At 46.2% G+C, this 14,893-nt stretch overlaps 2 protein-coding genes across 2 annotated transcripts; one reads left to right on the top strand and one right to left on the bottom strand.

The window, feature by feature from the left end:
* The first annotated feature begins 2,384 nt into the window (after positions 1-2,384).
* LOC119294311 (non-specific lipid-transfer protein 1-like) lies at positions 2,385-3,210 on the top strand. Its single transcript, XM_037572522.1, has 2 exons — positions 2,385-2,757; positions 2,869-3,210. Exons 1-2 carry the CDS (start codon positions 2,417-2,419, stop codon positions 2,876-2,878), a joined length of 351 nt encoding a protein of 116 aa, XP_037428419.1. The 5' UTR covers positions 2,385-2,416; the 3' UTR covers positions 2,879-3,210.
* A 10,324-nt stretch (positions 3,211-13,534) lies between these two features.
* Positions 13,535-14,515, bottom strand: LOC119294312 (taxadiene 5-alpha hydroxylase-like). Its single transcript, XM_037572523.1, has 3 exons — positions 14,312-14,515; positions 14,004-14,191; positions 13,535-13,893 (listed from the first exon to the last, which is right to left on the bottom strand). Exons 1-3 carry the CDS (start codon positions 14,319-14,321, stop codon positions 13,663-13,665), a joined length of 429 nt encoding a protein of 142 aa, XP_037428420.1. The 5' UTR covers positions 14,322-14,515; the 3' UTR covers positions 13,535-13,662.
* Positions 14,516-14,893: the final 378 nt, after the last annotated feature.

Genomic DNA, 14,893 nt, shown 5'->3' on the forward strand with positions numbered 1-14,893 from the left:
ATACTTTTTGTTTTGAAAATCTACCATAATTATTTCGATAAAGACTTTTGAATATCCCCCATTCGATTTAGCACATCATCAAATTATTCAATCTATAATAACGGCAAGGTTATTCACATTGAATCTAGAAAATGAGTCTCTGCAATCAAGACAAGAGAATTCCAAACAATTCCGAAGATAGCTCATTTAAGCAAAGGTCAAAATGGGTGATAATAGAGTCTACACTCTACATCAACATTGTAGGTTTTCACACTATAAAAATAAATAAATAGTTACATGTTGTCCTCTTGTTATTTTGATTTCCCGTATTTTGCTACCATTTCATCCATATTTAGGACTGTGATGTCATCTTCTGCGAAAATTGACACCTTTCAAGAGGGGCTATGAACCATCATTTTTTCAGTTCAGCAAACATGTCCTCACATCATCGATCAAAAAAAGATATTGACTGACATAATACAATACGAATTTTAGCCAATAAAATATAGAAAGCCAAAAATAGAACGATAAGATATAATCTATTGCATACATAGAGTTACTTTCTGCCACTCCCCCACGAGCTGTCCAAAATATTCTCAAACCCTACTTAAATACCAGACCTAGGGAATTTTTAGAGTCGGTGTGATGGGGTCACCATGACCAATCCCATTCTTGAGGAGTTAGGGTTTCATAGAGGGAGAAGATGGCGCTGGTGTGCTCGACAGCTAACAAGAAGCAGGGCACAATGTACCCAGGTTCAGGCCTCCGAAGGGTAATACACTACTCCTACTTGTCTCATCTTTATTCCGTCGAGTTGCACAAGTGTTACAGTGGTGTTATGGCTTAGATTGGATCAGGCGCAAAGGTGAATCTTATGTGTGTGTGCGTGCGTGCATGCATGTGTGTGTGTGTGTGTCCTCTCCGTGACCCTTCCTAGACTTTATATAGGAGGTCGGGTCTCGGGTGTTGTAGCAGAGTTGGTTACAACAAAGGGCGCTACCCTAATTCTATGACTGTGTTGCGAGTCATCCCGATTGTTCGAGTTGGGCCTCATCCCTTGTCCCATCATTGGACTAATCTCCTTAGCCTTGGGCTAGCCACCAGATGAGGCATTGGTCTTACCGACCTGGCATGCCAATAGTGGGCACTCGCAGGGCATGCCCACGTCAGTCGGGTTTTGGTAGATGGAGAATCAGCTATTTCAAAGAGAAAGAGTTGGTTTTCGACTAGGCTAGATCCAATCCTTATTTTCTGTTCATAATCGATTTTGCGAGTGTTTACTAAAGCACACATAAGTTTCTCATACGGAGCCTATTTTTCACATATGACCACTCAAATTGTTAGAGAAAACACTTGCATAATAATGTTTTCTCGATAAATCAAGGTAGGGCGGCCATCCTACCATGCCCTAAGGGGAGGTTTGTCCCTGTGTGTAGCCATTAGAGGAGCGAAAAGAAGTGCTTTATTTTGCTATGCATCTATATAATTATTTGTTCTGTGTATAGTTTTCAACAGCTATGGCTTGCTGTAGTCTTGCTATAGATTTTTAGAGTCGTCCCGTTAAAGCTATGCATTTTACCGCTAAATTAAAAATGACATTGATAGCCCGCTAAATTCCGCTAGAGCCCTAAATTTGGGATCATTTAGCCCGCCAAGCAGGTGTAGCCAAAGGAGGGGCGCAAATAAGTTCCAGCATGCCATCAATCTTACTCTATTATCCCTATGTATATATGACGCACAGATGCAAATCTAATATGTACTCCCTCCGTTTCTAAATATATGTTTTTTAGAGATTTCAATACGGATTACATACGGAGTAAAAGTAGTGAATCTACACTCTAAAATATGTCTATATACATCTTTATATAGTCCACTTTAGTCTCTCAAATGACTTATGTTTAGAAATGGAGGGAGTAGATGTCAAATATATGTAATGCATGATTATATGCTTACTTTTCAAAAAAAATCATGAATTAAGAACAAACACTAAATGGGGCTTTGCTTCGCTATAGCTTTTCCAAAAGAAACAAGATCGAATTGATAGGCTCGGTCTCGGGTAGGCTGGATTCCAGCTCGAGAGCTAAAATGAAGAATGTATAGAATGGATATAGTTGGGAAGTTGCTCGTTGTTTTCGTCTTCCACCAGTCAGTTTATTTTAGTCCAGTCCAAGTTTGAGTAAGTAATAATTTTCGAGAATTGTTTGATTAAGAATAGAGAGCTCCAATATATGCATGCATGTCCATGGAGCGGACTTTCGGCGCACGGCGGCTATGGCGCATAGTATATGTGCCATACAAGAATGTTATTTGATGCGCGTCAACGCTGCCGGCCTGGAGTTTGCGTGTTTGATTAATACCTCCATACATATATATGTGCTCCACCGCTCGCGTCCGATACACCAGTAAGTATTACATCTCGCTACTTGCCGATTTAACCATGGCTCCTGCTGCGATCATCCGAGGTGTCCCGCGCGCGGTGCTCATCGTGGCGGTGCTGGTGCTGGCCTCGCGGGGCGCGAGCGCGGCGCTCTCGTGCTCTACGGTGTACAACACGCTGATGCCTTGCCTCGGGTACCTGCAGTCAGGAGGGGTGGTCCCGCGGTTGTGCTGCGGGGGGATCAAGAAGCTGGTGTCCACGGCGCGCTCCACCCCCGACCGCCGCACCATCTGCACCTGCCTCAAGAACATCGGCGCCGGAGCCGCTGGCGGGCCTTACGCCAGCCGCGCCGCAGGGCTGCCGCGCAAGTGCAAAGTCCCGATGCCCTGGAACTGCAACTCGTACGTGGCATGGAAACCAACACCACTTCTGTTTTGTATTGGTGATATGGGTCACGGTGTTATTCTAGTGCCCTTTCGTAGGAGTTGTTAACCTGACCGTTTTACTTGCAGGATAAATTGATGCCAGAAGGCTACGCAGGACGTGTTTCGACTGGACTTCTCAACCCTTCCCAAAACATACAGATGCAGAACTACTATATATATGTTGCTATCGAGGATCCACCGTTCACGTACACTGCAGATGCAGAACTTATATATATACTCCCTCTGTAAACTAATATAAGAGCGTTTAGATTACTATAAAGTAGTGATCCAAATGCTTTTATATTAGTTTGTGAAGGGAGTACATGTGTGTGTAACGAATAATTACCTAGCTGTATTATGTGAGGCAATTAATGTATTAATATGTACCGCACCCGCCATCTGTAGAAAGAAATAAAATAATAACAACAAATTGAGACAACATACGTAATTTGAAGTTTATTCGATGGGTTTAGGGTTTCCATCGAAGATTTTGCACGTTGGTAGAATACAACGTTGTCAACACCTATGATTGCTTTTTTTGAAACTCCAAAATGTTATTTTTACTTTTTTTTTCAAATTATGTGCTACAAAATGCCGCACTCAATAGACACGGCATTAACTAGTGGAGATGCCTGTCATTATCATGCCGTTGTATCGCGTTTAGGTGTCGGGTCTTAGAGCATCTCCAATCACCGCCCCGTATAGCGTCCGGATTGAACCCCGAACGAGCACCATGCGGTCCGCCCGAGATAGATGGTGCCTATGGGGAGCGCTTCTCCCCACTCGTGACCCCAAAACGCTCTCCCAGTATTTATTTATTTTGCAATTTCACATTGTTCAAATGAAAATAACATAAACTCGGCCTTGAATTCAAAGTCTCAGGCACACAAATTTAAAGTCCATGCCACATTTTGAAAATCTAGGCCATCACAAAACGGAGGTGCACGGCGCACAGAAGACATATCAGGCGGTGTCGCCGTTTGTAGCGCCGATGAAGTCCACGCCAAGGGTGCGCCGAGGAAGTCGTCGCCGTTGGTCTCGTGGATGATGTCGTTGATGTCGCCGAGTTCGCAGCGAGGTCGAGCACGAGAGGATGAACCACGACGGCTGTTGATGGTGTTGAAGCCACCGCCGCCGGTCTTGTTGTTGTAGTTACTGCCGCCACCGGTGTTGTTGCTGTAGTTGCCACCGCCGTAGCCGTCACCACCAGAATGAGCGCCATCGCCCTGAGGAACGCTATGCCCGCGACCACCAGCACAGTTTCACCCCTGGTGACCACGCCCATGGCCGCGGCCACGGGAGGCAGAGTTCGCGGAGGACTGACAGAGATTGGTGCCATGGAGGAGGCTGAGGCTGTCATCAAAACTTAGGAGCTGGCTGTAAAGCTCCTTAACCGTGATTGGTTCCACTTGAGCAGCAAGCGCCGACACAACGGGGTTGTACTCCAGATCCAATCTAGCAGGAATTTTTGACTTGATCTCCGGATCAAATAGCGCGGCGCCGGTGCAAGCAACCTCGTGAGTGATACTCTTAATTTTTCCAAGGTACTCGGCCATAGTCATATTACCTTTTTGCAGGTTTGTGAGCTCAGTGCGGGTATTGATAGACTGAGCCTGACTTTCAGCACCAAACATGGCGTGGATGGACCGCCACACCTCGGCCGTCTTCTGGAGCGCGACGACCTGGGCAAGAATATTGCGGGAGAGAGAACCCATCAAATATCCTTGGAGTTATTGTTGTTGTGCATACCAGTGGGTTTGGGAAAATTTGGCGACTTGCTCTTCTTTCCCGTCCATGGTGATGGTGAGGGTGGCCGGTGGTGCCGGGCTCTTCTCGTCGAGGTGGTGTTCCATCTGCATGACGGCCTTCCATAACAGGAAGTTTCCCCTTGTTAGCTTCTCTTGAGGTGGCGATCCGAGAGAGGTGGCGGTGGAGCTAGATGATGAAGCAAAGGTGGAAGATGATGTAGTGGTGAGTGCACCCATGGTGCTGAGTGTCATGGCGGCGGCGGCGGTGGACATGATGTCGGTCGCAGAAGGTAGCTACATGCAATCTCTTTTGATCTATTGAGTAAGAGGCTCTGTTACCACGTAAAACTATTTGGGAAGCATAGAACCCTTCGTATGGGCCGCATTGCATTAGATCCAAGGGTTGACGTGGCTTACAAGGAAGTACCGATCGAGGAGAGAGATCGATCGATCGCAACTATTATATGAGAGACAGAACGGAAGAAGTGATAGGAGAAGGATTACAATTCAAACTACTTTCCTATCCCTATACAACTTATTCTAACCTGCACCGCCATCCGCGTGCTCGACTCATTCCTGGCTTGCTTCCGCTGTCCAATTCTTGTTGCTGCTTCGGCATCTTGTTTTGTGCTTTCTGCGGGAGGGAGTAGTAGGCCAGCAATTCCTCCTGCTTGAGTCTGGAGGCATCACCTGCCTTTCTTTTATCGCCATGCAGGCTCCGGCCATCACATCCTAGGGGACACGGACTCGTTATCGATTGCTAGGAGGCGAAGAGCCATTGTTTCCGCGCGGTATGGGGTTTCGTCACCCACGCCCGCTTAAGGGTCTTTGTCTTCTCCATTATCCGCCATGTAGGCTATGGCGGGAATTCTTTGAGGGATCGTATCTCCGCTACTGTTGAAGGTTTCGCTGTTGAGGTGAGCACCCATGTTGCGTTCGACGAGCTGGGCCATGCCCACGAAGTGGCACATGTCGCACTCGGCATAGAACGCTGAGTTGATTGTCGGGTCAGCCTCGCCCACGGAGTCGATGAAGAGCGGCGTGGCAGTCGCTAAGGTCAGTGAAGAGATTTACTCCGTCGCTTGGGGACGATTCTAATCCTACAGAGGGATGATGCCCGCGCGGATTGCACAGAAATTCGTGTCACTAAACTTCAGATCGACGCTCTCGTCGAGAGCATCGAAGGCCAGACATAGCGCCGACGAGTGCGAAATGGAGTCAAGGGAGCCGAACAAGATCAGTTCCCCTGAGATCGGCGAGTTGCTATCCGCCGAGTTTCATGCCGTTGAGATCACGACTCCAGCGCACCTGAATCCCACAGAAGGCACCAATTGTCGTGGGATCACCATAGCAAATCGCATGCTTGAGGAGCTAGGTTTGCGTACATGTAGAAGATGGTGCTCGTGGACTCGATGGCTAACAAGAAGCAAGGCACAATTTACCCAAGTTCAGGACTCGGAGGGTAATACCCTACTCCTGCTTGTCTTATTTGTATTCCGGCGAGTTGCATAGGTGTTACAGTGGTGTTTCGGCTCCGATTGGATTTGGTGCAGAGGTGAATCTTATGGGTGTGTGTCTAAGTCCTCTCGGTGCTCCCTCCAGCCTTTATTTAGGAGGCTGAGTCACAGGCGTCATAGCCGAGTTGGTTACAACAAAGGTAGTACCCTAATTCTATGACTGCCTTGCGAGGAACTCCGGTTGTTCGAGTTGGGCCTCATCTTTGACCGTCATGGGCCTAATCACCTAAGCCTTGGGCTAGCCACGAGATGAGCCCTTGGTCGAACCGCATCTGGTATGTCGATGGGCATCCGCAGGGCATATGCCCATGTCAGTTGGGTTTTGATAGATTGAGAATCGGCTATATCAAAACGGAAGAGTTGGTTTTCGACTAGGCTAGATCCAGTCCTTATTTTCGGCTCATAATCGATTTTGCGCACTGTTTACTAAAACACACATAAATTTCTCATACGGAGTCTATTTTGGATGTATGGCCACTCAAATTATTCAGAGAGAACACATGCATAATAATGTTTTCGTGATAAATCAAGGTAGGGCGGCCGTCCTACCTTGTCCTAAGGGGAGGTTTGCCCCTGTGTGTAGCCAAGAGAGGAGCTAAAAGAAGTGCTTTATTTTGTTATGAAACTATATAATTATTGGTTCTGTGTACAGTTTTAAACAATCTTTACTGCTTCACTATAGTCTTGCTATAGATTTTTAGGAGTTGTCCCGCTAAGGTGATGCATTTTAATGCTAAATTAAAAATGATGCTAATAGCCCCCTAAATTCCACTATAACGCCAAATTTGGGATCATTTAGCCTGCCAAGCAGCTGTAGCCAAAGGTGGGACGCAAATGAGTTCCAGCAATGCCATCAATCTTACTCTATTATCCGTTTTTGCTTATATGACGCATTGATGCAAATCTAACATGCATGTACTCCCTTTGTTTCTAAATATGTGTTTTTTAGGGATTTCAATGCGGACTACATACCGAGTAAAGTGAATGAATTTACATTCTAAAATATGTCTATATACATCTGCATATAGTCCGCACTAGAATCTCTAAAAAAGGCTTATATTTATACAAAGTAATACTTTTCCAGAAGTGTTTGACTAAGAATAGAGAGCTGCAATGTATGCATGCATGCCCACCGGACTTTCGGCGCACGGCGGCTATGGCGCATGGTATCTGTGCCATACAAGAATGCTCTTTGATGCGCGTCAACGCTGCCGGCCTGGAGTTTGCGTGTTTGTTTGATTAATACGGATGTTGGATATGTTATGTGTCTGGGACAAGAGTGGCTGCGGGTATCTATGCCATACAAGAACGCTATTTTTTGCGGGTTTAAAAGAAGTTTATTCCAAAGTAACAGGCCTACAGTCCGCTAATACAAGATTATGAATGAAGGGGGGTGGCCGTTGCAACCAACAAGCGGTGCTACGAGCCGTTCGGGCATAATTAGCAAGACAATGTGAGACCATGTTTTGTGATCTCACGATCTTCACTGGTTTAAACTCTCTCTACAGCATGTAGTTCTTGATTTCCCTGACCAATTTACCATTGGGTGATTTATCAAGTGAAGCATCAGTCATAGAAGAAAGGGCCACCATCGAGTCCGATTGTAATAAGACCGGAAGGTTAGACCATTCGATAGCCATAGACATTCCAATCTTAATAGCTTGAATTTCCGCCTCGAGAACATTGTTACAGTAGAATAATAGTTGACATGATGAAAAAATGCAGAGCCCAAGTTATCCCATAGGATCATGCCTGCTCCCGCCGAGCCCTCTTCCGCTGAATAAGATCCATCCACAAACAAGGCAAGCCAGCCAGGTGGTGGTGGCTGCCATGGTGCAATACAAGAACGCTATTAGATGCGCGTCAACGCAGCCAGCCTGGACTTTGCGTGTTTGTTTGATTAATACCTCCATACATATATATATGTGCTCCACCGCTAGCGTCCGATACATCAGTAAGTACTCCATCTATTTCCGATTCAAGACTAGTCACAATGAAGAGTAACATACACTACTAGTAACATACATATATTTTTAGACTATGTTACCACCTTCATCATGGATACTAACATAAGTATGGTGTCATGCAAAGCTTCATTTATTATTGCATTGGGACATGTGATGTTACAGTAACTAGCTGAATTACTCAAACTACCTCTCTCCTCATTAACTCATTGCCACATAGGCAAAATTGCTGAGTTGGACTCGATGTTACTGTTGGAGTTACTCCCACTGCGGCTAGTCTAACCATGGCTCCTGCTGCGACCATCCGAGGTGCCGCGCGCACTCCTCATTGTGGCGATGCTGGTGCTGACCTCGCGGGGCGCGAGCGCGGCGCTCTCGTGCTCCACGGTGTACAACACGTCCCGTGCCTCGGGTAATTGCAGTCAGGCAAGGTGGTCCCGCGGGTGTGCTGCGGGGGGTCAAGAAGCTGATGTCCACGGCGCGCTCCACCCCCGACCGCCACACCCATCTGCACCTGCCTCAAGAACGTCAGCGCCAGCGCCGCGGGCGGGGCTTCCGGGAAAATGCAAAGTCCCGCTGCCCTGGAACTGCAACTCGTACGTGAGGAAAACCAACACACCTTGTGTTGTGTTGGTGATATGCATCATAGTGTTTTTCTACTGACCTTCTGTAGGAGTTGTTAACCTGACTGTTTGCTTGCAATAAATTGATGCCAGAAGGCTACGCAGGACGTGTTTTGACTGGGACTTGGCAACCCTTCCCGAACCATACAGATGCAGAACTACTATATATATATGTTGCGATTGAGGAGCCACCGTTCACGTACATTGCAGATGCAGTACTTTTATATATATATACTCGCTCTGTAAATTAATATAAGAACATTTAGATTACTAAAGTAGTGATCTAAATGCTTTTATATTAGTTTACGGAAGGAGTACATATTTGTGTAACGAAACATTATCTAGTATATGTACATACCAAAACAATTAATGAATCAAGTAAGCCTAGGCTTTATGTATACATACGTGTGTAACGAATAATTATCGGAAAACGCTTGTTCTCAGCCGGATTAAAACAAACAAACGTAAGCCGCGCGCGTTGCTGGACACGTGTCTTCTGGGCCCATCCACCGCTCCCCAGCCGGCCTTATCTCTTTGAACCCAATCTTCTCCACACGTTCTCCCCAATTGCTTTTACCTTTCCCCCATCTCTATGTCGTCACACGCGAGAAAGGAGAGAGGCTCCCATGGCACACGCCGGCAACCCCGCTCAGGTGCCGCGAACCAGGAAGCGACCAACGACTACCTCTCCCCTCCTCCCCCCCAATCTCCGCCATGCGCCACCGCTACAGTGCTGCAACCCCGAGGGGGCAACGCAGCACACAGGGGTGGGCGGCCGCTTGTCGACGACCCGTCATTGCTGCGACGCAGCAACTCGTCGATGGCCACAGTGTTGCGGCGCAATGTCGGGGCGATGCTGCTGGTTGCTGCAAGTCGCCGGCGGTGGAGCTGCAATGGAGCGCTCTGTGTGTCGTCGAAGCACCATCGGGGACTGCAATGAAGCGTGGCCGGAGCTGCAACGAAGCATGCCAGAGCTGCAGCGGAGCACCATGGAGAAAGTTGAAGCTTCGTCGGGGCTGCAATGGAGCTCGGCCGGAGTTGCAATGGCGCTTCGCCGGAGCCTTCGTGCTGCGCTGGAGCTCGCCCGAGCTGCAATGGAGCTCCACCAGAGCGTCGGGGCTGCATCCATACATGCAGATAACACTCGGTTGTCTTGAAGTTCTAGCAGAATAGTTCTGAGCTCGGAGCACAAAGCATCGAAAGATGAACAAGAGTCATATAAAGAGATGATCGGCAAAAGCTTGGCCACCAGTAAAAATTCTCGTCATCAGTGATGCACACATCACACATCAATTAAAATCAATTATAAGAGATATTGATTTGAGTGGGAGCATAATTATGTATTAATTAAGTTTTGACTTGACATCGCTCCTTCAAGCCTCACATACGCCCCAGGTTTCTAATGGTAAGTGATAGGGAACACACACGGAATGTTTCGTACGTGTGCGATTGGAGAGTCTTAAATTGTCCGATCTATACTAGCGTTCATCTCCCATTTCGAAAAAGGAAAATTCTTAAATTCAACCGACTGATTTCTACCAGGCGCAAACCTCCTTCGGAGCCTTCAGATTTCACGGACGAGCCTAAGCGTTGAGCTGTCAATCACCTAATCACGATTCCATGGACGCATGGGCGCTATGCTGTGGTCCCCTAGTTCCCTTTGTCTATGCTATAATTAATTCCACGGGCTGGTCCTTTAATCACACCGGGTTTTTTAAAGTATCGCGAAGCAAAGGGAACATCGCATAATAACCACAGGTTCACTCAAATATCATTTGTGTAATCATAGGGACCGATATGGATGTCCACGGTTCCACTATCGTTCACTGAACGAAGGGGTCTCTTAGTTGAGAAGCCAAAGCACCAAACCATAGAGATACCACCATAAGTCTCCGTCAAGAAGCACTACTATAAATTAAGAACTTAATTGTCAATCTCACTAGCTTTGTTAATTGTAAGAAATAATAGATATAGAATTTGGTATAATGTATTTTCGGAAAAAATAATAAATGCATATATAAAATTGATTTGGAGATTTTCATTATAAGGGAATTGGACCGGGTTCATAGATTCACTAATTGTATTTCTCATTAAGCGGAGACACATAAATATAAGTATGGACATGTGTAATTGATCAATAAAAACATCATGGCAAATTATGACATATGTTGAGACCATGTTATATAAGCATGCAGTACATTTGGGGGCTTTATGCACTCATGTATGGACACAGTCCTAAAGAATCTAGTAACTTTGTTTCTATGGAAGGACTGCCGAACGTAGGAAAAAAGTTAAGTGGATGAAAATCCGGTTGGAATTCTTCAGAAAGCTCTCAAATCTGATGAGGTTATGGATGAAGTTTTGCATCTCCGGTCCAAAGTTTTTGATGCTTTCAGTATTTCGGTGACAATGAATGTTATTCAAGTAAGAATTAATGCTATAGCCGCCTGCAAGTTGACATGTGGGCACATTCTTCTTGTAAGTCATCACATTATTGCCCGTGAAACGCTAAAGAATAATTGGTGTGGTATACACAAGGGGAGAATTATTAAATTTTTCGCTACTGTTATTATACTCCGTGCATGGGCGGCTTGCTTCCGTATTGAAAGAAGCCCGTGGAGTCATCTCGTCGACTGGTCGTAGCTTAGGATTCCTCTAAGGAATAATTTCACAAACATAGCAATAGTTGACTTTTTGTAGTCTGTTGGTTGCGCTGCGTCTCATGTAATGTTTTTTTTTGTGTTACAAATTGGTGGGTGTGTTGCTGCGAATACAAGCGGCGACATGATGTGATGCCTGTGAAGTGTCCGCTACAAGAATATTTTATTTGGCAAGCGTTTTTTTACTTGCATGCTAAGTAGGCCTAATGTTTTTCGTTCTCGACATTTTTGGGTACAACCAATTGAGGTTGTTGCACCAGTTGATCCATATGCAACATCGAGAAGGCATCACTACTTTACGAGCTAGACGTGTGACGATACAAATCTGGACGACTACTTGTACATGATGAAAGCATGAAAGTGTTGCCATCTGGCTGCCGCTTGTTTTTTGCTGTAAATCACGCGGTCACGGTGCAAAGCTAGATGCACAACGCTGCATGCTGAAGGTAGACACTTTGACGGTGCAAGATCAACCGGCATCAAATCCAGATTTCGTTGTTGCAAAGTCGGTCACGCGATGCTGCATAATGCAAGCGGGATGCTTGACGTTGTACGGCGGTTAATGGCAAACCTGGACTGTTGTGCTGCAAAGTCGGCTGCGTGACATGACATGCTGCAAGGCAAACGCTTGACATTCCAAAGCGATCGACAACCGCTTGATCGGTCCTTTGACTTAGCCGTTTTAGCTGCGACCACCATTGGCAACACGACTCATGTGGCACTCACAATTTGCAACATGATCGGTGTTGCGCTAGGGAGGTTTGGAACTGGGCGGGCGTTGCAAACACTAATCGCCAAATTTGCGGCTGTCGCAACATCTCCCAAGTTGCAGCCATCGCCGCACAACATCGCTCATGCTGCAGCGGAACATCGCCAACATTGCGACCGTCGCAACATGTCCCAAGTTGTAGTCACACCTCCGAAGTTGCAAAACATGGAGCGCAACATGGGTCATGTTGCAACGCCCTGACTGTAGCATTACTCGTGTTGCAAAGCACTCGTCGTCCAAACCTCCTAGTTCAAACCCATGTTAAAACACCTTGCAATTTGTAGCGGTCGTCGCAAAACATCGCCCATGTTGCAGTCACAACATCACCAACGTTGCGACCATTGCAACATGTCCCACATTGCAGTCAAAACATCTCCCAAGTTGCAGTCGACACCGCACATCATCGCCCATGTTATAGTCGCAGCATCGCCCATGTCCCAGCCTTAACAAATCCGTGATCTCGTTACTGCGGGTGGTGTTTTCGATCGGGATGGCCTCATGTGGCATAGAAGCATGGGTGCCCTTGTAGGAGCACGCTGTCCTCGGGACGTTGTCATGGAGCATCATCCGCCACCCCACGGCGATGCCTTGCAGCAAATGGTGCCCCCTTGCCGCATCCTGGCGAAGCTACATAACCAGTGATGTTGTGGTTGAACTCTGAAACATTGCAAGCTCGCCGTGTGACGCTCCAGGGTCAGCCGCCTGCCGCTCATGTTTTTGTTGCCGCAAAGCCATACCATCATGATGCAAAGCCAACCACGACATTGCAAAACATGTTGCCGCTACCCCTAATAACCATTTCCCAATTTTTTTATTGTTGCGATTGTTACAAACATATTTTTGTTTAAGAATTTTTTAAATTGATGTGATCGTTAGAAAAAAGTTTTGTTTAAAACTATAGTGATTTTTTTGTAGCGGTGTACCATTTTTAAAACTAAATATCAATTATTATTTTTTAGTTTGGTGTACATGTGTACTTTTGGTTGCAATTGCTGGAAGGTTTTAGAGTGAATTCCGGTTTGTATCCCCTTATTTTGACATTTTTGACACTAATAACCCCATTTAGCGGGATTTCATCTCTTTTAGCCCATTTAACATGTCTTGCCACAATTTACCATGTTTAAAAATAAATTATGCGTTCTGACCAGCTGGCATGCCACGTCGACAGTTTTTTCCTGCCTATTTTTCTCCCTACTCAATTCATTTAAGATTTGAAGTATTCTGATGGGACAACTATACTTGTAGCATCGCCCTTCGAAAAAAGATGAAGTGAACGGACAACTAGTAACTCAAATCCGGTAGGAAAGAAATGTATTACTTGTACATTACACCTGGCATGTGCATACAAGAGGCACAAATGCCGATTTATTATGGAGTTCAAGCAAAATACTAGTACTTTACAGAACAGGTGACAAGCAACCCCTGATAGAAGTCAAACATCATATTACCTGCCCACCAAAAAGGTGAGGACACAACTTTCCAAAATAAGCAAGCACCCTGCTTCGGTTCCTTATTTAGCAAACCCTGGACGGTCACCCGGATTGATGTGCTCGAGTTCTATCGTTAGGCCTTGTAGTGGCGATGGGGAGGAGACCGTCTTCTACTTGCAGCAAAGCTTCCATCTGTAGTGTCTCACCAGGTGGTGCATCATCACCAATGTTTCCATCTTGGCAAACTCCATCCCGGGGCATATTCTGGGGCCGCCACCGAACGGGACGAAGGAGCACGGCGACGTCATGGATGACTGGCTCTGGAACCTGGATGGGTCGAACTTAGCTGGCTTGTGGAAGATACTTGGGTCCTTGTGCGTCGCGATTGCCGTCCAAATCACCTGAATACACGCTAAGAGTTTGCATTAGCATTTTTCATGCAATTTGGTGTTGCTTTCTTTGTCAAAAAGAAGAAGAAAAAAACTAAACTGGGCAAGATGCCAACAAGGACCTGCCAGCCTTTTGGGCTGTGGTAGCCGTCGAACTCGATGTCCTCGAGTGCTGTATTGGAGGTGCCGAAGACTGGGGGGTCGATGCGAAGTGTCTCCTGTGCAACTTGCCATGTGAACTTCATCTTTGAGAGGTCTTCCCAGGTGAGAGCCTCTCCCTCAGCCTTGTTCCTTGCAATTTTTTCATGCTCTGTACGTGTCCCGAAATTAACACACAACATGCATGCGTGACTGTCTGCAAAGCAAAAGAATGAAAAAAAAGACAGATAATGTACATGTAAAAAAGCATATATGATGGTGTGGCACTTACCTTGCACCATGGCGGCGCAACTCTCTTGGAGATGGTGGTCACCTCGGTGGAGGTCGTTGTGGTTACGGCGATAGCTCCGTCGGATGTGGCCGTTGACGCGGCGCGGGCTATCGCTCTGGATGAGGCGGCTGCGCCGAACCCCGTGGTGAAGGTCCGGGATCCTGGTGCTGACAAGGCACCCAACAAAGCCGAAGGTGAAAGAGCTTGGTAGTTGGCAAGAAAGAAATAGAAGCTCACTTATTATCAATGTGGTGAACCGGGTCACTTCGTCGCGGATTGTACGACGGAGCTCTGTGACTTATGCATCAAACCAGTGCATGTATCTGGAGATTGCCCTCTGTTGGAAATATGCCCTAAAGGCAATAATATTTGTATCATTATATTTCCATATTCATAATTAAGAGTTTTTTTTGTTTTTGCGGGGGCATAATTAAGAGTTTATATGTCATGCTATAAGTGCTATGATCCTAGAATATGCGATTCAGTGGGAAAATCATATGCACGTGTGAAGTGATAAGTGGATAAAAAGAAGGTTCCTAGTCTCGCCTCTAAGACTTGCTCAAGTGTTGTGGTGATCACATT

Source organism: Triticum dicoccoides, chromosome 4B, assembly GCF_002162155.2.
Source record: "Triticum dicoccoides isolate Atlit2015 ecotype Zavitan chromosome 4B, WEW_v2.0, whole genome shotgun sequence".
Taxonomy (NCBI): domain Eukaryota; kingdom Viridiplantae; phylum Streptophyta; class Magnoliopsida; order Poales; family Poaceae; genus Triticum; species Triticum dicoccoides.